Source organism: Petaurus breviceps, unplaced genomic scaffold (genome assembly GCF_028583685.1).
Source record: "Petaurus breviceps papuanus isolate PSGF00001 unplaced genomic scaffold, PetGlider_PUasm1.0 37, whole genome shotgun sequence".
In the NCBI taxonomy this organism is placed as follows: Eukaryota; Metazoa; Chordata; class Mammalia; order Diprotodontia; family Petauridae; genus Petaurus; species Petaurus breviceps.
Window position 1 is genome coordinate 11,165,482 of NW_027186296.1, and position 20,963 is coordinate 11,186,444.

Genomic DNA, 20,963 nt, shown 5'->3' on the forward strand with positions numbered 1-20,963 from the left:
TAAGGTTATACTGTCTCTAGGATAGTCCAATATCACTGACCAAAGCTTATTAAAGGTCTTTACTCCTATTCCTTTCTTCAACTATTCCCTCAGAGGCAATTCTACCCAAACTGGTGTGTCTCCCCCGGCTTCCCATCCACTGGCCAGGTCAGTCAATGAACACTTATTAAGTGCCTCCTATGTGTAAGACATGGTGTAAGGGCCTTTTTTTTTTTTTCCAAAAAGATGATAAAGTTTGGTCATGGCTGTTGCCACTGATCCTAGTTGAAAGCCTATTCAAAAGCTTAAGTAACTATTCCATTCACTCATCTGATCTGGAGATACAAGGAATGGAGAAAAAAAAAGCAGAGGAATGCCTCACCAGTAAACATTTATTCTTCATAAGCCATGGCCCTGGCTGCCCCCCAGCTGCAGAACTTAAGGTGGAGTCATATCCCATTTACCAACAAGGTGCAGAGGCCACTCTGATACTCAGCTGGCCCTGTTTTTCCCAGTATCCCATTGTTACTTTCATCACAGAACACACCTACCACTTCCCCCAGATGCCCTCAGTGCTTGGAATAGCCCTCCCCTCCCTTTATCCGAAGTATGGAATCCACTCTCCCATTCTGGATTACACAAACTACCCCCCATTCCCACGAAAATAATTCCAGAGATCCATCTCTGAATAAACTGCTTCTCAATCTTCTTTAGTCCCCACCCCTAACTTCACCTCCCTTCCCCCACATGCTTAAAAAAAAATCAAATCAATATGACCAGGGGCCTAATTCTCAGGAGGAGAAACCAAGCCTCCAGGGCATGATAATAACCACCAGGAAATCCAACAGCCCAGATAGCCTGACACTCAGAGGTCAGAGAGCCTCCAGAGAGCAGACTGAGAAGGCTGTTGGGTGGAGGGGGCGGGGGAGGGGAAAATTTGTACTGTGCCCCCAGCTAGCAGGCCCCGACAGAAACACACAGGATTTAGCTTCCTAAACCTAAAGCACAGGCTAGCCTGAAAAATGCCTATTCCCCTACACATGGAAGGGGCCTGATTAGTATTAGGTTGGAAAGACAAAGAGGAGAAAAGCAGGATGTCTAAAAACAATTAAAAAAACAAAGGAGAAATGAAGGCCACAGGGAAGAGAAAAGAAACGAGGAGAGGAGGCACAGATGGGAAAGGGAGGAGAGACATGGAAATGTGAAGATCTCACCCTTCTTTGCTTTCTGATAACATGCTTTTTTTTTTCTCCCCCTGGAAGTGCTGTTTATCCCCTTCTGGAATGGAAGAAATAACAAAAACCAAACAAAAAAAATCCTAAAAAAATCAAATTAAAAAATAAAAACAAAAATAAAAAAAACACCAAAAACCAAAATCACCTTCCTTGTCCCCAGCTCCCACCACCTCCTCCCGGCCCCAGATCCAGAGAGAGAAAATCAAGAGATGCAGCAACTGGGGATCCAAAAAAAAAAAAAAAAAGGTAAATGGAAGGGGAGGTGGTGGTGGTGAGGGGAGATTGAAATAATATATCTGGCGTTTAAGAGATAAGCGTTAAGTCCTCACGGCAAACCCTGGGTTGGCTGGGCCAGTCTCTCTGGAGGAGGAGGAGGAGGAGGAGGAAGGCCAGGCTGCTAGTAGTGGCTGGCTCTATTGTATTGGAGGAGCGGCAGCGATCAGCCGGAGACATGCAGGGGAGCCATCTTGCCACTTACCCAGCAGCCTGTGTGTGCAGAGAGGGGAGGGCCCTGCAGCAGCAGGGGAGGGGAAAGCAGAGAAGGGAGGGAGGGGGCGGGCTAACGAGCAAGCCAGGCTGTTCTCCTTTGGCAAAGCAGGCCGCAGGGAGCTCGCTCAGTGCTGGCTCGATAGGCCTGGCCTTTCCCCCTTCGTGCTCACTCAGGTTACAACGGCTACTGGGGGCTGACCCCAGGGGGAGGCTGCTCTCTCCTTGTCCTCCCAGGAGACGGGCCGAGGGCGGGGAAGGCATTCAAAGTTACAGCTGCTTACTTTACTTGGAAGCTTCCAGAGGACGAGGAAGAGAAGGAATTGGGTAAGAGAGATGGGTGAACGAGAACAAGGTAACAAAGCCAGGAATGAAGCAGATACAGACAGACAGGATACAGGCAAGAGTCTCGTCGCGCCCCCCTCTCCCAGGCATGGAACTAAAACCAAATCTGCCAGTAGGGGAAATCATAGGGTTGGGGGGTGTTAATTGACAGTACTACTGGGTCACCATGGTAACAGGTCAGCTTTGCAGCTGTGAGGACCATGTGTTACTCCCCCACCACCCCATTTCTCTGGGACAGCTGGTTACTGGAAAGTGAGAAGGGAAAGAAAAGAGATAGGGGTCTCCAAAGAGATGACAAACAACTCTGTTTGGTAGTGCTTTAATAATGTCATCTTTGCCTCAGGGTAAAACCATAGGCAAAGAAAAGGAGGCAGCCGGCCTTAAAGTGACTGAAAGTGTGAGATACAAGGCCCAAAGCTGCTCCTCTGGGTTTCAGGAGAGGGCAATGTGACCTAGGGGTCAGATGCTGTAGCTTCTAGTTCCAATTCTACAACTTATTGGGTGACCTTAGCCAAGTTCTTTACTCATCAGGGCCCCTTTTCTTCACTCGCAAAATGAGGGCATAAGGATAGATGGAATAGGACAGATCGTCTGAAAGGTCCCTTCCAGCTCTCATAATCTATGTTGTCTAGGAGAGGACCAGGAATAAAATGAATCGAGAAGATTTGGGCCTAAAACGATGAGGCAGAAGAAAGGCATATGCCAGGCAGGAGGGAGCAGGCTGAAATTCAGTGGAGAAAGTCAAGCAGAATCATTACCACCACAATGGTTTAGTGTGGAGCACAAGGGATTCAGACTCAGACAAAATGCAGCACAGTGAGCATTCAAATAAATATTTGTTGCCTGGAGGCTTCCTTCTAAGAGTGCAATCCAAAATCCAGCATCTTTTAAAAAAACTGAACTTTTAATCTCAGAAACAAAGTTTCCTCCCTGCTCCTGAAGGACAAACTAGGCTACAACCTGGGAAGATGTTGAAAAAGCCTCAAATCCTCCCTTTCCAGTTTCCTTTCCTTCAGTGGTCTCTGCTTCCCAAAGGCCAATTTTCTCACTTGACCACTGTTACGTTGGCTGGATGACTTCCTAAATCAGGTTTTAAGTGTTGTTTTTTGTTTCTTAGCCAGCATTGTACATGAATAAGTAACATTTAATATAGATCTTATTTGAAATAATTCAAGTTATTTTGGGGATACCCTAAATGCTAGATTGTTCTTTCTCAGGGTGACTGGTGGTTTCAAAGATGCCATTCTAGATATAATGTGGATGCTTAAGAAATGCTTGTTGAATCAAATCTCAGGTGTACAAGGGATTCCCCTGAAATATTTTGTGCAGGATAATTATATAAATCATTACCTTCCAACACATTCCAATTTCAGCTGGGCTGAGATTACCACCTCCTATCCTGAGGTACTTTCCAACTGTTAACATCCCTCCCCAGAAAGAGCTCCATTTAAGGAATAATTTGGTGTTAAAATGTGAGATTATCATGATGCCCTTCCTTGAACTCAAGACTACGGAATTCTTACCATCCCTCCATCCCTCTCAAGACACAGTAGGTTTGTGTCTTTCATATGCCCAGATTATCCTATTAGAATAAATTCTGTGAATGTGTAAGAGATCAAAGACCTCATGAGAAGAAAACATAAGCAAAAGTTGAGTCCTTGAAAGTACCTGAAAAGTGAGGTGGTGGATTGTAAACTCTCACAACCTTTAGCTCTAAGATTGTTTTAGTGAATTTTTGCTGTGCCACCCAGCTGTTCTTTGCCATATCTTAAGATAGAAAGATGTTTTATCCTTTGCGTTCATGTACAAATATCCCTTTTTTAAACTTATAAATGTGTGAAAACTCCCCTTTAGTGTTTCCACCCACTATTAAGCAGTACAGTATGATGGAGCCCAGACAAAAAGCACAGTGTAACCTGGAGGTGAGAAATTCATGTTAAAAGTTCAAACCCAAATGAAAGAAATGTAAATAGGAGTGAAGTTCATACTAGCTAATGGAAAAAACAGATTAGTACACATAAACATCTGAACTCAAACTCCAAAGTTATTCCAGATAATTCCCAGGGAGCTGAAAAGAACTGCTGTGAAAAGACAAGAGAAACCCTGGGTTTTGGTAATAAGGATCCTGATTTAACTGTTGTGCTTTCAAACCCTAAAACTAATATTCCACACAAAGTTCAGATAAAGAATAACAGTTTTTAGGACAATGAATGACTCAGTTCTATCTCTTGACAAAATTGGGGTAATGGGTATCCCAGTTCCTTGGGGAGGGTAGATTACTCTGTGAGGTGAAGTTTCCTTAAAGAATCCTTCCCTTCTTCTCATACATGTGAGGAGACAATGTGGATCTGCAAAATGGCAAGCAACTACACTAAGAGTGATATATTGCTGTTGGGTCTGTAGATGAAGAAAGGTTGTAAACATTCAGACAAGTCAACTGACAAGTTTAGAAGGTAAGAAATAGCTAAGTATTCAGGATTCAGACTGGAATGTTTCCCTGCATTCACAAACAATACCATTATTTTCTGTTGCAGAGGAACAGTTTTTTTTTCCTTCTGAAGCAGGCAGAAAGACTGGACTTTGAAAAAGGGCTCAGGTGGATTAAGATCCGAGACTGCTGCTCTTGTTGCACCAAAGAGAATCCCCATTCCCAATCAAAGGCCTGGCCTAAATGAATAAAATGTAGCCAAAAAACAAGACCGCAAAAGCCATCCCCTCTAAAGGAATTGAGGGATTTTTGAAGGACAACTGAGTTTTCTAATGTTTTAAAGAAGTAGCATAGCTCACCTCCATTTCTGATACTCCTTAACTTGTTTAGATGGGACACGAAAACCGAAGTTGAGTCATGGAAGAATAATGTTTTCATTTAGTATTGTTGATCCCTCCTTTAAGACTGGTCAGGGTTCCAGGAGACCACTGGTTGAATCAAAGGCCCAGAAACACCCCCAAAGTACTACATTTCTTTAAAGTAGATCTTCCAGAGATTTAGGTAAAAACCTGAGGCATTGGTTTACTGAATCTAATGTCAACATAGTATGGTTTAGGCCTTTAGTTTAAGTCTTTTTGTTAGAGTGCTGAATAGACCATCTGATGAGCACAGGTAAGGAGTAGGTACTTGGTGTGTTGCCCCTCCCCCCCCTCCCCAGTTTGTGCTGCACCTATACTACAAACTACTACCCTAGATATAACCACATCACCATAGCTCATCTAGACAACAATAAACAAGCATACTCTTTGCCCAAAAGGAAAGCAGGCTATACCCTTTATCTTCCCTCAACCCATCAAACAGCCAGACTGATGTGACTATTTCACTTGTAGAAGAAAAAGTCAAAGCCACTTTTACTTGAGGGGAAAAAAAAATCCAGAATTGACTCAAAGCTCTGCTTGGGGCTTGCTACTGTAAAGAAAAAAACCAAAGTAATAATTGCCTGCCACACCAAAGAGTACCTTTCTGGGACAAGATCTGGGATTCTAAAAGTCATCGGCTTCTCAACAAACACAGGAAACAATTTTCTAGGCCCACTAACACCAGGCTTATAAATACCCACTTCAAAGTTGCAGTTATAAATAGTAAGCTGTACCCCTTTATGGGGTACCTCAGGCTGATAAGCACAGAAGGGAACCCCATATCCTGACTGGAGATGTAAGCTGGGGCCAGCCATCCTTAAGACCTTCCAGGATCCGATGGGTTGTCACTTTATGTTCCTAGAAGAAAAAAACTCTTTTCCAGAGAATAATGCACCCATTTCAGGAAGGAAAAACAAACATCTCTCAAAAGAAGTGGTGCCAATCCCGTTTTAAAAATAAAATGTAATGGCCACATGATGGCAGTAGCTCCAACTGAATAGTATGATAATGGCAGTGATGACATTAACAAACAGGGTCTTATCCAAAGGCAAGAACTGTATGGAATGTGAACCCATTAGAATCATTTGAAAATGAGGTAAAATCATTTATCTGTCCTCGATCAAAGGCAAAAAAATTGTTTTAGGGTCTTCAGAAATAAATTATTTGACTATTACAAACCTAGGGAGAAATCACATTAATGTTAATTTAAAATGACTTGGAAATAAGTATAAAAAATATTTGGATAAAATGTTACATTGAAAAAAGTTATTCAGACACTGCAGTCTTCATTGTTGCGCAAATTATTCCCATGATGCTTCACCCTGATGGTATGACTTTTAAGTCAGGTCAATTTTGTTCAAAATGGCTGCTACATCTACAATGGGAATCAGACAGTAATTCTGAGTCTGCTTCCATATGCCAACTATTTTAATCAGACCCAGAAATGCAGCATAGAATCAAACAAGTGGCTTTAATGTCACTAAATCTCAGGTTGAAGATATATTGGCAGCCAGTTGGTCTAACTTGCACGAGAATAGGAGTCTTCTCTATAATATCTGTGACAAGGGCTCATTTAGACTGTGCTTGAAAATCTCCAATGAGAGTGAACCCATTACTTCCCCCAGAGTCTATTAAAATTCTAATTGTTGGTAATTTTTTTCTTCACATAAAGTCTGAATCTGCTTCTCTGAAATTTCCACTCACTGCTCCTGCTTCTGACCTCTGGATCTCAGCAGAACAAGCCTAATTCCCTTGCCCCATGAAAGTTCCTTGTAATATCTGAAGAACTGATCATGCCCCCTCTCTGATACCCCAGTCTTTCCTTCTTTGGGCTCTATATCCCCAGTTCCTTCATCTTATCCTCTTCTGGACATGCTTCGGTTTGTCAATCTCTTTCCTAAAATGGGACACCCAATATTCTAGTTGTGGTTTGACTAGGAAATACTGTAGTTAAAAAGACCAGATTCCCCCTTCCAACCCTGAAATCCCCTAAGTTTTCTACAACCTCAGAATCAGGCAGAGGTGCTGTCAATGGAACATCAGGACTCTAGTGTTTAATATAATTAAAATATTAAATATGGTTCCTAAAAGCTAGTCTTTGGCTTCACACTTGATAGTTAACAACTAGGAAATCTATAGTTTTTTAAACTCTCCCCAGGAGTGATAGGGGTACTTAAGATCCCAGAAATAAAATTTTGGCTTCATATAGCTACTGCTATTTCATTATACTTTATTTCATAAGCTTAATATGACTGATTATGTCTTGAGTTTGGAAGCACAATTCCCTGCTGCCTGACCCACAAGAGAAATGGCTGGTTGTGATATCTATCCCTTCAGCTGTCCTGCCCTCAGCACCATTTCCCAGACTTCTTTACGGAATTCTGGTAGTACCTTCTAGCATAGTAAAAGAAACCTAGACCTTATCCAGGTAAATTTTTGCCTCCACAGATGATGCAGTGAAAAGAAAATTTGGGATCTGGAATCAAAAGTTCAATGGAGTCAAATCCTAGCTCACTCTTCCTACCTATTATAACCTTGGACAAGTAACTTAACCACTTTAGTCCTTAGTATACTATTCTGTAAAATAAGGGCACTGGACTAGCTGGCTTCTAGAGTCCCTTCCAACACTATTAATCTTAAGGACTAAGGGAATATTACAAGACTCCATCCTAAAACACCAGTTATTTATAGGGGCCCATTTCAAAGGTATGACTTACACAGTATGCTGGATCCTTCCTGGAGCTGACTGCTGAGGGGTCTGCATCTCTGGTGCCCAGGTCTCTGTGGTGGCAAGTGGTTCTGCCTCTTCAGTTTCAGACTTCTTGGGGCTCCCCTGTCAAAAAGCAAGAAAAAACAAACATACCAAAGAGCTTAGAGATATAACTTTGTATTTCCCTTAACACAATGTTCTCTATGCATTAAGTGCTGAACAGAAGTTTGCTAAATTTGAATTCCTTATTCCTTTATCTGGATCTGATGAGCATATCCTGCCCTGGTATCTCAGTTTAACCAACTTCTATCTATCCTATACTACACTATCATTTTATTTCAAAAGTTGGTCACTGAGTGGAACATGGTTTAAGTAAAAGCACTTGGACAATTTCTACAGCAGCTTATTAGCAGGCTTTTATCAGCTAAACAGAGAGCTCAGAGCTCTTTTACTTCTGCTCTAAAGGAGGCTACTTTTGTTCTTAGAAGGGTCTGATATTTTGTCAGTGAGATGAGACACTAGAGTATGAGAAAGTCTGTTTAGCTTTTGTGAGCTAGAGAGGCTTAAAAATTACCAATTCTATATATATCTAAGAAAGAACACAATTGATCCCTGACAGAAAGTCCTTTCTACATTCCAGTCAGTAATCAGAGATGAGAATAACTCACAAAACAAAGCCCAAGAGAACAACAAACTTATGAGTTCTACTAAATAACAGTTTGTTTTTATCTTGTGACATTTTATGAGATGTGAGATAACTGAGCCCTAAAAGATGAGCAAAATATAATCCACTGATATTACCAAATAAGTATACTTTAAAGTTACTTAAATGACTACTTAGTATATCTCAGTAACACTGAAATTATACCTAGTTTTCTTCCTTTCCTTTCCTCCATGGGCTTCCTAAACCTATCTTTTTTTTCCTTTTCTTCCTCTCTCACTCAGGTTTAGAAGCTCAATAGGAGGGACCATTCTACTCTAGTTCAGTTCAGGTACAGGCAGCAAGGTATACAGAAAGAATCCTGGATCTGGAGTTAGGAGAATTAGGTTTGAATCCTGGCTTTGCCATTTAAGATCTGTGACTTTGAGCAAGTCACCAACTCAGCCTCAGTTTTCTTATCTTTAAAAGCAGGGATAATAATACTCACTACCTGCCTCACAGCATTTTGAGGAAAATGCTTTGTACCTCCTAAAATACTACATAACTGTTAAGTTAGAAGAGAGGTATCGATTATCTCTTGTCCACTGATAAGGAAGTACCATAGCCTACCCGCTCTGGTTTCAACCTCTGGGTCTTATGCTTCTCAACTGGTTCAGCCTGGCTCACACCCCTCACTGGGACAAAGGCTGGAGAGATGGTAGTCCTCTCTTTTGGTTCAAGGACCTGCTGCTGTGGCATTGACGGACTGCTGAGAGGTGCACCCTCCTGCCCAGGAGAGGGATCTTTGGTGTGGGAGTAGCTGGTGCTGCTATCCCTGGAGACTCCAGGGCTCCGAGACTGAGGAAATCAGAGTGGGAACATCATAAGAACACAAGTCTCTGGTTCCAATAAGGTATTATCTAGTTTCTCACTTCCTACTTATTAAGGTTAATGTGGGGACCCTTAAAACTTATTCTCCTGTCTTATCCCAATGTTTAAGCTAATAACTTATAATTTAAAAAGTTCAATTCCCAATGGTAGTCTGTATATTTTAAATCTGACTACCTTAAGTTCTTTTTAACTTGTTCTTTTTCCTGTCAGAATTACCAACTTCTTTGATTCAGTAGTCAACAATGTTCTAGAATTCTCAGACTTCTTAGACTGGAAGATGGAATCAGTCTCAGCTAGATAGGGGTTCTGAATAAAAAAAGAACCCACCCAGATATAAATTATAGGACAGGGAATTTAAATTTAATTCTAAAGCAAAACACAAAGTGAGAAACAGTAATAGGCTAGAAGTTGAGAAAAAGAGAAGATCTAAAGTCTGGGATATAAATAATGTTAATATAAAACAAGAAATAACATAGGGTATATAAATGGAAACTATTAAGAACACTTTGAATTCTGATATACTCACTTTCCTACTGTTGCTTGATGCTGAACGAGATCGAGAACGAGAACGGGACCTAGACTCTGATGTTGACCTGGAGTCTACTTTGGTTCCTGAACGTGGGTTAGAACAAGATCGTGACCAAGATGTATCCCTCTGCTTGGATCTGGGGGGTGATCGGGATCTTGAGCCTGAGCTGTCCGGAGAGCGGGATCTTGACCGGGAAGTGGAGGAAGATGATGAAGATTGGCTGGAGGATGAACGTTTCATCCTGTGGCTTGGGAGAAGGGTAGGGGAGTCTCCTTTGCTTTCCTTATGCACCAAAGATGGTGGCTGTTCAGAGGGAACCTCAGTGTTCACCTTTACCAGGCTTGATTCCTCAGCTTTTAGGGCAATCAACGGGACAGAATGCTCTAGCTCACTTTGGAGAGCCTCCTCCGCTGGAGGTGCAGTCACTGTGCTTGTTTCAATCAGAAGAAGGGAATTCCCCTCTTGTGCTATTTCTGTTGGAGACTTTGCTTTGGTGCCTGGAGGGCTTGGCAAGGAAGGCAGCCTTCCTACCACTTGGACAGTATGTGGGGATAATAGTAGTTCTTTGGCCTCAGCCTCTTCAAAGGGAGGAGACCTCTGGGTAAGATCAGGGGGGGCTGGGCCTTCCAACAGTTCTGTTTCTTCTCCAGTGGTAGGCTCATTAGGAGCTGGTGGAGTGGATGCTTCCTTGGTCAGCAGGGGTGGGGGTGTCTCTTCCTCACTGGCAACTTGTTCTGGTTGTGGCCTAAGGGAAACCTTCAGCAGATCTTCAGTCAGTCGAGGTGGGGAAGGAGATTTTTGTTTTTCTTCTGGGGATTTTGTGGTTTTTACTTCTCTTTCTCCTTCATCCTCCTCCTCTTCCTCCACTTCTACCTCTGATGCTTTCACACTTTTCTCTTGCTGCAGTCTGGCTAGCTGATAAGTTTCAGCTTCCTCCTGGGCCTTTGCTGTTCTTCCTCCTTCCTCTAGTGCTTCCTGTTCCTGGCATCCAGAGCTTTTGGTTACCCCCTCCATTACCTCCTGAAATGCTTCCTCCTTTTTCCCTTGAAACTGTTTCAGAACTGGCAGCTCAACAGCTTTTTGCATCTCTTCTTCTTCTTCTTCCTCCTCCTCCTCCTCCTCCTCTTCGTCTTCTTCCTCTTCCTCCTCCTCTTCTTCCTCTGTTTTCACATTTCGATCTGCTCTGGCCCTCAGATTTCTGGAAGGTGTTTCCCGTTCTTCTTCTTCCTCAGCAGCCTGGCTGCTTTCAGAGAGCTTAGCTGCTCTTGCCTAAAATAAAAAAAAAAAAACAATGCACATAGGCACATTACATGGGCTCTACACCTACCTGCTAATGAATTTAGTGGAGAAAAAAAGAAATTTAGGAAGACATCTTGGAGAAAGAAATACACTGACTCTGAATACCATAGAAAAAGGTGAGACAATACTAAACAATTTCCTTTTTAAAAAAAAGTCTTGTTTTTATTTAAAGGTACCTTGGCATAATAGTAGTGAGCTAGGCTTTGAGTCAGAAAGTTCAAAGTTGAGTTAAGTCTTGCCTCTGGCATATAACAGGTTGTATGACCCTAGGCCAAGTCATTTAACCTGAGTTCTCCAAGTAGCTCTCTAACGATTATAAATAATAATCTTCATATATATGTGTATGCTGTTTTTCTAGCTAGAGTATATGACTGAAAAGTTAGAATGAATTATGCTGGTAATACATTAAGTATTCAAGAAATATTTAAGGAATGACTAAGAAGGAGGGAGTCAGGAGTTCTTCTTAGGAAGAACTAACAAGAGACTTCCAAAATAGACCAAGACACCATATTACAAAATAAAGTGCAAATGAATATAAACCCTAGATAATTGATGATCAGATAAGAGTTAAGAGAGGATCAGAGAGGGGCAGCTAGATGGCTCAGTGAATAAAAGCACTGGCCCTGGAGTCAGGAGGACCTGAGTTCAAATGCAGCCTCAGATACTTAACACTTACCAGCCGTGTGACCTTGGGCAAGTCACTTAAGCCCAATTGCCCTGCCCTCCCCCTTCCAAAAAGCAAAAAAAAAAAAAAAAAAAAAAAAAAGGATTATAAGGTTGTAAAGAAATTGCTTATCTGTACTGGTACTTTTAAGTTCCTCACTGGGAACAACCTACTGATGAAATGGTAGGCTCAATTTTTAAATATTTAATTTATATGTCTTATTTTTACATCTATTTCTTTTTTGACTATAGTCCTCTTTCCCCTCACCAGCAAGATATTTTTTTTATATCAGACATTTTAAAAATATGTGATACAACCCTAACTCTAAAAGACTGCAAAGGCAATACAGTGTTAGAGATTATAACTAGCTAGTTTTTATTAAACTTACTATTAACTTTTCTAATAATGAGTTGTTTTGGGAATACTGACAGTTTGGGTGACAATCATAATCAAATTAGAGGAGCATGGAAGAAATCACCTATCAGTTCTATAGATAAGGGAAGAGTTCATGATCACAGAGGATTGAAGGGGTAAAATAGATAATTTTGATTACATGAAATTAAAAAGTTTTTGCACAAAACTAATGCAGCCAAAATTAGAAGGAAAACAAGAAACTGTGGAAAAATTTAACAGCAAGGTTCTTTGGTAAAAGGTCTCATTTCTCAAATATAAGGAACTAAGCCAAATTTATAAAAATAAGAGCCATTTCCCAATTGATAATGGTCAAAAGACATGAACAGGCAGTTTTAGGAAGAAGAAATCAAAGTGATCAATAGTTATATGGAAAATAATAAATATGAAAAATGCTCTAAATCACTATAGGAAAAATCCAAATTAAAACAACTCTAAGGTACCACCTCACACTTATCAGACTGGCGAAAATGACAAATGCTGGAGGGGATGTGGGAAAAGAGGGTCACTAATGCACTGATGCAGTTGTGAACTGGTCTAACCATTCTGGAGAACAATCTGGAACTATGCCCAAAAGCTATAAAACTGAGACTACCTTTTGACCCAGAAATACACCATTACCATGTATATACACCAAAGAGATAAAAGAAAAAGGAAACATGGACCTATAGATACAAAATATAGCAGTTTTGTGGTGGCAAAGAACTGGAAACTGAGGGGATGCCCATCAGCTGGGGAATAGCTGAACAAGCTGTGATGTATGATGACAAAGGAGAATGGTTTCAGAAAAACCTGGGAAAACTTATATGACCTGATGCAAAGTGAAATGAGCAGAACTAGAACACTGTACACAGTAACAGCAACATTCTAATGATCAACTGTGAAAAACTTAGCTATTCTGATCAATACAATGATTTATCACTCTGAGTGATTGAAGCATTTTTTTTTATACTTTATGTGGAACTCTTTTGGGGAGGGGAGTGGATAGAAAGAGAAAAACTGGAATTTAAAATATAATTTAGGGGCAGCTAGATGGCGCAGTGAGTAAGAGCGCTGGCCCCAGCGTCGGGAGACCCTTGATTGGTTCTGGCCTCAGATACTTGGAACCCACACAAAATAACTGGCCATGTAACCTTGAGCAAGTTACTTAACCCCAATTGCTTTAAAAAAAAATATATATATATATATATATATAATTTTAAAAAGAGAGAGAGAATACTGAGAGTTTGCTAACTCTTTGGAATCTGACTACCCTGATAATAACTGAAATTACTTTTTCAAAGGGTACTAATTGTATCCTGCTGAAACCAAAGGCCTTCTTTTCTTCAGCTTTCATCTTCCATTTTTTCATAAAATTTTAGATACTACTGACTGCTGTCCACTGGATACCCTTTTCTTCCTTGGCTTCGGTAACATGACACTTTTCTGGTTCTCCTCCTACCTTTTTAATTACTTCTTTAGTTTCACTTTCTGGCTTCCTTAATGTTGGTGTTTCCCAAAGAGTATGTCCCTGGCTTTTCTCTCTATATGCTCTGCCTTGGCAATTTAATTTACAAACATTCATCAATGCATTCATTCTAAGCATGCATCCACGCTTCAATGCTCTATGTTGTAGAGTCTTAAACCTTGACCTTTCTTCCAAGACCTAGACTCATACATAGCACTTCCTAGAGGATATTTTCCAATTAGATGTTCTACTAGTAACTTAACCTCGGCACGTCCAAAACCAAACTTACCCAAAACTGACCCTCCTTCTGACTTCCCTATTTCTTTCTTTTTTTGCCTTTTGGAGGGCAATTGGGGTTAAGTAACTTGCCCAGGGTTACACGGCTAGTTTCTTTTTTGTGTGGGTGTTAAGAGTCTGAGAGTGGAATCAAACTCAGCTCCTCCTGACTCCAGGGCCGGGGAGCTTTACTCACTTCGCCACCTAGCCGCCCTAACTTCCCTATTTCTATAAATGCCAATTCCATCTCTTTACTTGAATACTCAATTCGGAAACCATGGTGTCATTTCAAACTTCTGCCTTTTATTAACCATGCAAATCAATTCCAAAGTTTTGTTAATTCTAAATCCACAATCTCTTACATTAATTTCCTCCTCTTATAAGTAGCCAAATCAGACTACTTATTGAACGTATACAAATAATTAGTAATATCTACAACAGGGGCAGTACAAACTCAACCTCCATTTAAGGAGGGGGTAGAGGACAAACATCTCATTCCCACTTGGCTACACTCATTTTGGACTTCTTTAAATTCTGCATAATGTCCCCAGAAACCTCATCATTAATAAGTCTCATGATCATGAAAGAGCCAATTAACTTTGGTAGTCACACCTCATCTGTACCTTCTGTCCCTGGGTTAGGAGAGTGGACTTACTAACTCAACTCCCCTCTCTTGTCCCTTTCCCCCAAAACTCAATTTAGACTTGACTTCACCATGGCCCTGCCCTAGTACCTTCCCCACTGTCCCTCCCTCTCACTTCCTTTTTCACTGTGTGTTATCTTCTGCAATTAGATTATAAGCTCCTAGAGAGGAGGGGCTGTCTTTTTTCCTTCTTTTGTATTTGTATTCCCAGCTCTTAGCAAAGTGGCTGATATGTAGTAGGCACTTAATGTTAATTGACTATTCAATGATTACAAACTGTACCCAGGGCAAGTGTCACCAAATGCACCCTCAAACAAAATCAACTTAGGCACCAAGGTCAAACAAATGATGTTTGTCCCTCTTCTGTTGCCCCTTCCACATACATAGGGGCAAGACAACAAGTTGCAAGGTTCTCCCCTGAATATGAGAAAAGAGGTATGGACCACTAATGTCAACAAGAAAGGACCACTAATGTACACTTTGGGCCAGCAACATCAACAAAAGCACCAGCTCTCAATGCTTTCACACTTCTACAGAGAACTTCAACCATTTGCTGTTCTATTCTGGGACTGGGCCTCATGAACGATCAGGATGGAGAGAGAGATGCCTGGCTACATGGACACCAGGGGAGTGAAAGAGAAAGATGGATGAGTGGGAAGGGTATAAGACCTTCTCCCATGGTACTTTGGGATCAGAAATACCACATCTTGAGGCCCAAAGGCTTTGTCAACCCCTATGCATCATGGTGTTGACAACATCAAGGTAGTATATAGCAGTCCCCTCAGTGAAGTCACCAGAATAGTGGCCATTCCTGTGGAGGAGGAAGCATGCTAAACTCTGTTCTAGCTAAACTGCTAGATTATAAGTGTTTTCACTATCTTCTGAATGTATTGCCTTGGGCCCAAATTCAATTTTCTTTGCCCTAGTTGCCACTCTGTTCATACATATACCCCATAATCTCACTTCTGTGCCTTTCCTGTTCACTTTTCCTAGAATGCCTTCTCTATCTGTAGAAACCTTTGCCCCTTTTTAATGCTATAATGCTTTAAATGCTATTTCCTTTATAAATCCTTACCTTATCCTTTCTTGGACCCCAACTGGTAATTTATTTTTGCTCTTAGAATCTCAAATAGCAATTGGTTCATATCTATCTTGAGAATTTGTCATGAATTATTTTATATTTTATTTATATATCACAAATCTACTAGTTTGTGAGCTTCATGAGGGCAGGGGATTTGTCATTTAATCTTTATATCTTTTTTTTTATAAAGCAATTGGGGTTAAGTAACTTGCTCAAAGTTACACGGTCAGTTATTTTTTGTGTGGGTGCCAAGTACCTGAGGCCAGAACAGATCCCGGGTCTCCCCGACACCAGGGCCGGCGCTCTTACTCACTGCGCCACCTGGCCACCCCTAATCTTTATATTTCTTAACACCTAGCAAAGTATACTGCACATAATGGGTAGTTAATTATGTCTGCTGAACCTGAAATCACTTATCTGTATCTTCATACATAGTCTTAAGAAACCATATTCATTGTACGAGAAGTATTTCTATTCCCTTGCAAAGATAGTTCCATCAGGAGGTACTTACCTGTCTCACCCTGGATGACCGTCTTTCTCCTTTCCTTGGTCTTTCATCATCAGATTCACCTTTCTCTTCAGAGGCGGAACAGCCTTTTCCTACCAAAAGGAAAAATAAATGAGATCAGGATCTTGTCAGGGACCCTAACCTATGGTTGGTTTCTTTAGAATTTAATTGTGAGGTGAAATCCACCCTGCCCAGACAGAGAAACATAAATAGCGATTTCTTGCTTCATTACCATTACAGGTTCAAGAATCCACTGGAAAGAAGTTCCATGAGTTCTACAATTGGGATCTCATTTCTAGTTTCTATTGAGCACTTAAAAAAATATTATTAAACCAATTCAGGCTATGTAAATAAGCCAAATTTTCTAACTGCTATGGCTAGGTAGTGCAGTAGATAGAATTCCAAGCCTGGATTCACAAAGCTCTGAGTTTAAATGGTGTCTTAGACCCTTACTAGCTGTGTGATCCCAGGGCAAGTCATTCAACCTCAGTCTGCCTCAGCTTCCCCAACTATAAAATGGCAACAATAGCAAAACCTGTAAAACCCTGCAGGTCTGTTGTGAAGATAATGGAAAGGAAGGGAAAAATCAGTTGGATAGCACCTTCTATGTGCCAGGCACTGTGCTAAGAAAGCGTTTAGCATAGTGCTTGCACATAGCAGGTGCTATCTAAATGCTTATTCCTTCCAACAATTTAGAGAGCAACCTACTCATGCCCACCTAACATGTTCATTCAACATGCTGGGGTGGGGGCAATTCCTCAGCATTATGTGGTTATCAGTGGAGCCCATGAGTGGTCCATTAGTTATCCTTCATTCTTACCGAGTAACCAGCTTATCTTTGTTTCTAGTTATACATTTCTCTAAGGAAATCTTTTATACCATTTCTACTAAGTAATTCTTCAGTTGTAAAGCATGGCAACCTGCAATGGAGAGGTGGGTATGAGCAAGCTGTGACACATTTAAAAACAGGCAATTTTGCTCTGTAACTAACTTCAAAAAACATACAGTAACTTGCAGGAATTTCCATTTATCTTCCTTATTTGGGACTCAAGCACACAAATTCCTCTTATTTTTACTGATCAATCTGCTCCTCCTGTGAACCTTTGCTTCTGACTGATTGCTAATCTGTTTTAAACAGACTGTCATGGCACAAACATTTTTGCTTATATAGATTCTCATTAAACAAATATACATGTAGGTGGCAAAAAAGTTCTCTCCTTTCATACAAAGGAAATGAATGGACTTTAGGCAAGTCACTTACATTCTAGTTGGACATCTGTTTCTTCATTTGTTAAATGAAAGGGTTGGATCCAATTCAATTCAACCAAAAACCTCAAAGGGTCAATATGGTGGTAAGATTCTATGATAATATAGAATTAAACACATCTAAAGAAATAGCATTTTAAAGGGTCTGAAGAAAATTATATTCTGGGATAATATTTAACTAGCTTGGTACTAACACCACTGCTGAGGCTAAAACTACTTTCCACACCAATGGTGGACAAACTGTAGCTTAATGTTCCTAATAGGGCACAAAGTATGCCCCCTAACTCTAAGCTCTTCTCTTTTCCTGGTTTTATTTTGTTCTGACAACATGAAATGGGCTAGAAGGATTCTATTAGATTGATGTGAATTTACTTAAGAGTTCTCTTGATTGGGCTTTATGAATTCTCTTGTCAAGCAGGACTGATGCCAAATTTCACAACAGAGAAGTGAGCAGAGTCTTGTAACCTCACCCTACCTACACCTATAATTTCTAAGGTTAGGAAGAGTGGCCAGTTACCAGACCTTTTTGGGGATTTCTAAGAACCATCTGTTAGAGACCAACATTGCTGGTGCTATAATTATCAATGAAAACTCAGAACAGTTTAAATCAGAAAATATGACATTTGAGGCAAAACCGCTAAAGTAGATGGGAAAGAAGCTGGTCATCTGATTAGTCCCTTTTGTTAAGACCAAAAAGAGGACTGTGTCATGAATCCATACAGTTACAGAGGAGTATAAAGTCAACCAGCTACAACATATGAACTTAATACTACATAGTGTTATATGTTAACATACATAATTGAGACTTAAATCTTGATCTATTAGAGGAAACCCATTTTTTCTCCCTTTGTGAAAGAGGCAGATAAGTGGCACAGTCTATACAGCATTGGACCTGGAGAGTCAGAAAGACGTGAATTCAATTCTGACCTTACCAGGGGTGGAGAACCCATGGCCTCAAGGCCACATGTGGCCCTCTATGTCCTCAAGTATAGCCCTTAATAAAAGGATTTGTTCTATAAAACTTGGATTCAGTCAAAAGGTTGCACCCGAGGACCTAGAAAGCCACACATGGTCTCAAGGTTGCAGGTTCCCCAGGCCTGCCTTAGACATTTGCTAGCTATGTGACCCTGGGCAAGTCATATAAACTCTTCCTCAGTTCCCTCATCTGTAAAATGGGGATAATAATAATAGTACCTACCTCCCAAGATTGTTCTGAGGATTAAAATGAGACAATATTTATAAAAGTTCTTTAAAAACCTTAAAGTGCTCTATAAAGCTAGTTATTTTGGGGGGAAAAATTTTTTTTTACCAAAATGTGTTACTGTTATATTATATGTTCATAAAGCCCTTTACAATTTAAAAAATTCTTTCTTCTACCATATATTATCTCATTTGATCTTCCTAATCTTGTGATGACAGAGCAAATATAATTATTCCTCCTTTTCAGACCAGCAGCTGAGACTGAAGAAAGGTCACATGATTTGTCCAAAATCATATCCACTCTCCTACACACTAAATGGCTGAGCTAAGATTACAACCTGTCTTCTAACTCTTATTTTGTGTGACAACTCTGCACCTGACAACTGTAGTGAGATTCTCTGGAAGATCTGAAGGGCATCAAAGTGAGGGGTTAAAAAGAAGCTGGAGAAGCAGATGGGGCTGGTAACTTGCTTATGACTGCACTGCACTAACAACCTGCCAGTTAACAATGGTCCACAAACTAACTGAAACACTAGAAGCATCCCTCCGAGAGGAACCAGGAACCAAATGGTCAATTCAGCAGAGATAATGAGTTAGAAGGTTGCTTCTGGAATGAGAAGAAACTTGAGGGGTAATGAGAGGCTTCACCTGGGAAAGATGGCCTGTCACAGAAGCTTCCTGGGGCTGAGCTGTTTGTGACACCAGGATGAGATGTCAGTTTAGGAAAAGAGGTGAGGAAGCTGAATGTTAACAAGGAGTAGAACCAGATTTTAATTAGTAGTTGGTGAATACGCTGCAGGAAAATCAAATCAGAGAAAAATGGGCCAGGAACATGATGAGGGTCAGGATTTCCTCAAGCTTAGGGAATTCAAGGAGAGAGGTGATGAAGACTACTGTAACATCACTGCAGGGTGACCTGAAAGCTGGGAAAGGAATCTTCGGGAAAGAGAAAGGTAAATGATTTCTTAGCCAGAAGGACAGAAATTAGGTCAAAACTCACAGGGGTAGTGTATCTGAAGAATAATCAACTGGGAGACCCACAACTAGGAAAAAAAATAGGAATCAGGCTCTATGAAGGCATAAGAATCCAACTAAACACTGGCAGTAATGCCCACTGAAATCTATCTTAAGCAAGAAATTTAAGCAGGGTGGTCTAACATTCTCCAGCATCACCAACAGACAAGACTTAAAGAAATGAATAAAGCCCACATGCCTATGAAGCTATTTGGTAGTGTAATTTGGTGCTCACCTGCAGATAAGAAAGCTGTATTCTACAGATTTATGTCATTATGTCTTTGTATTTATTTTGTTTTTCTTTTATTTGAACTCAGGAAGACCAGAAACTGGCCTCAGATACTTACTAGCTACATGACATGGGCAAGTCATTATCTTTTTGCCTTGGTTTCCTCAACTAGAAAATGGGAATAACAGCACTTCTCTTATAGTATCATGAGAGGATCATATGTGATAATACTTGTAAAGAGCTTAGTACAGTACCTGACATATAGCAGATACTACATAACTGGTTATTCCCTTATTCCTCCATATTTCCTGGTAAAAGTTCCTTCTGACAAATTTCAACCTTTTATTAGCTGAACTAATGAAAATGGGATTTTCCCACAAATTGATTAGGTAGAATACAGAGAGAATGGAGCACCCACTAAGACTAAAGTAGTTGAGGCTTCATGAAAGAAATGTGTTCCCCAAATATCCAGAAAAAAATCTCAGGAAGCTGGGGGTAGAAGGGTAAAAATCTAAGAGATTTACACCAGAGGGGTAAAAACTAATTACTTTTTAATCTAGGATTTTCCTTTATAATATATACACAGGAGGTAAAAGTCTGTACATTAACAGCACATAAGTCAGCACAACCTGCTTAGCATATTGGCAAACATCTGACTTTTTGATGATAGTAAGGGTTCAAATGATCAGAATGATAAATATGAAGACTAGGTTAGAACTCATCAGACTGGTCTGTTAACTATGTGTTTATTATGATGTATCTTCAAACCAGGAATCAGAGAGAATCCCTGGAAATCTATAAATAGCCTCTATTATCAACAACCAAAATGCCATTCTAAAAGTCTCTATCTCTCATGCCAGATTTACAACTTAGACATGAACAAATCTACATTCTACATATATACCTGACATTAATTCTGATTTGATCAGGAATTGTTAGAGCTTTAAACTAATGCTTCATAAAAGACTTCTAACAAATCCTGAACCTATTCTAAAATTCATGTTCAGAGATAGTAACCTTACAGCTTGCAAGACAACTGTTGGGAGTACCCTACCACTCACTACCAAATATTAATTGATAGATATTATTTATATAAATATATTTCATTAATTGCTCTCTCCCTGATTCCTGGCTTTATTTTTTTCTCCCCTCAGCAGTGAGTCCTCAGCATCAGACATTGCTAAACCCTGATCTATATAAATCTTTACTTGCTTTTTTTTTCATTTTTTATTTCAGAGCTCTTGCCTTTCATCTTAAAAGTAT

The 20,963-nt window shown here is 40.3% G+C and overlaps 1 protein-coding gene across 8 annotated transcripts in view; it reads right to left on the reverse strand.

Moving 5' to 3' along the window:
• The window catches only part of ACIN1 (apoptotic chromatin condensation inducer 1), a 39,220-nt gene that overhangs the window by 8,679 nt on the left and 9,578 nt on the right, over nt 1–20,963 (reverse strand). For 3 of the 8 annotated variants that reach the window (XM_069097830.1, XM_069097829.1, XM_069097828.1), the window contains 4 exons: nt 15,995–16,083; nt 9,660–10,931; nt 8,873–9,100; nt 7,610–7,725 (listed from right to left, as the gene is read on the reverse strand). In XM_069097830.1, coding sequence (XP_068953931.1) covers nt 7,610–7,725; nt 8,873–9,100; nt 9,660–10,931; nt 15,995–16,083 — 1,705 coding nt within the window. Of the gene's footprint in view, nt 1–1,193; nt 1,258–1,359; nt 1,518–1,543; nt 1,726–7,609; nt 7,726–8,872; nt 9,101–9,659; nt 10,932–15,994; nt 16,084–20,963 lie in introns of those variants that run through there. The other 5 variants (XM_069097831.1, XM_069097832.1, XM_069097835.1 and 2 more) reach the window with 5 other exon arrangements.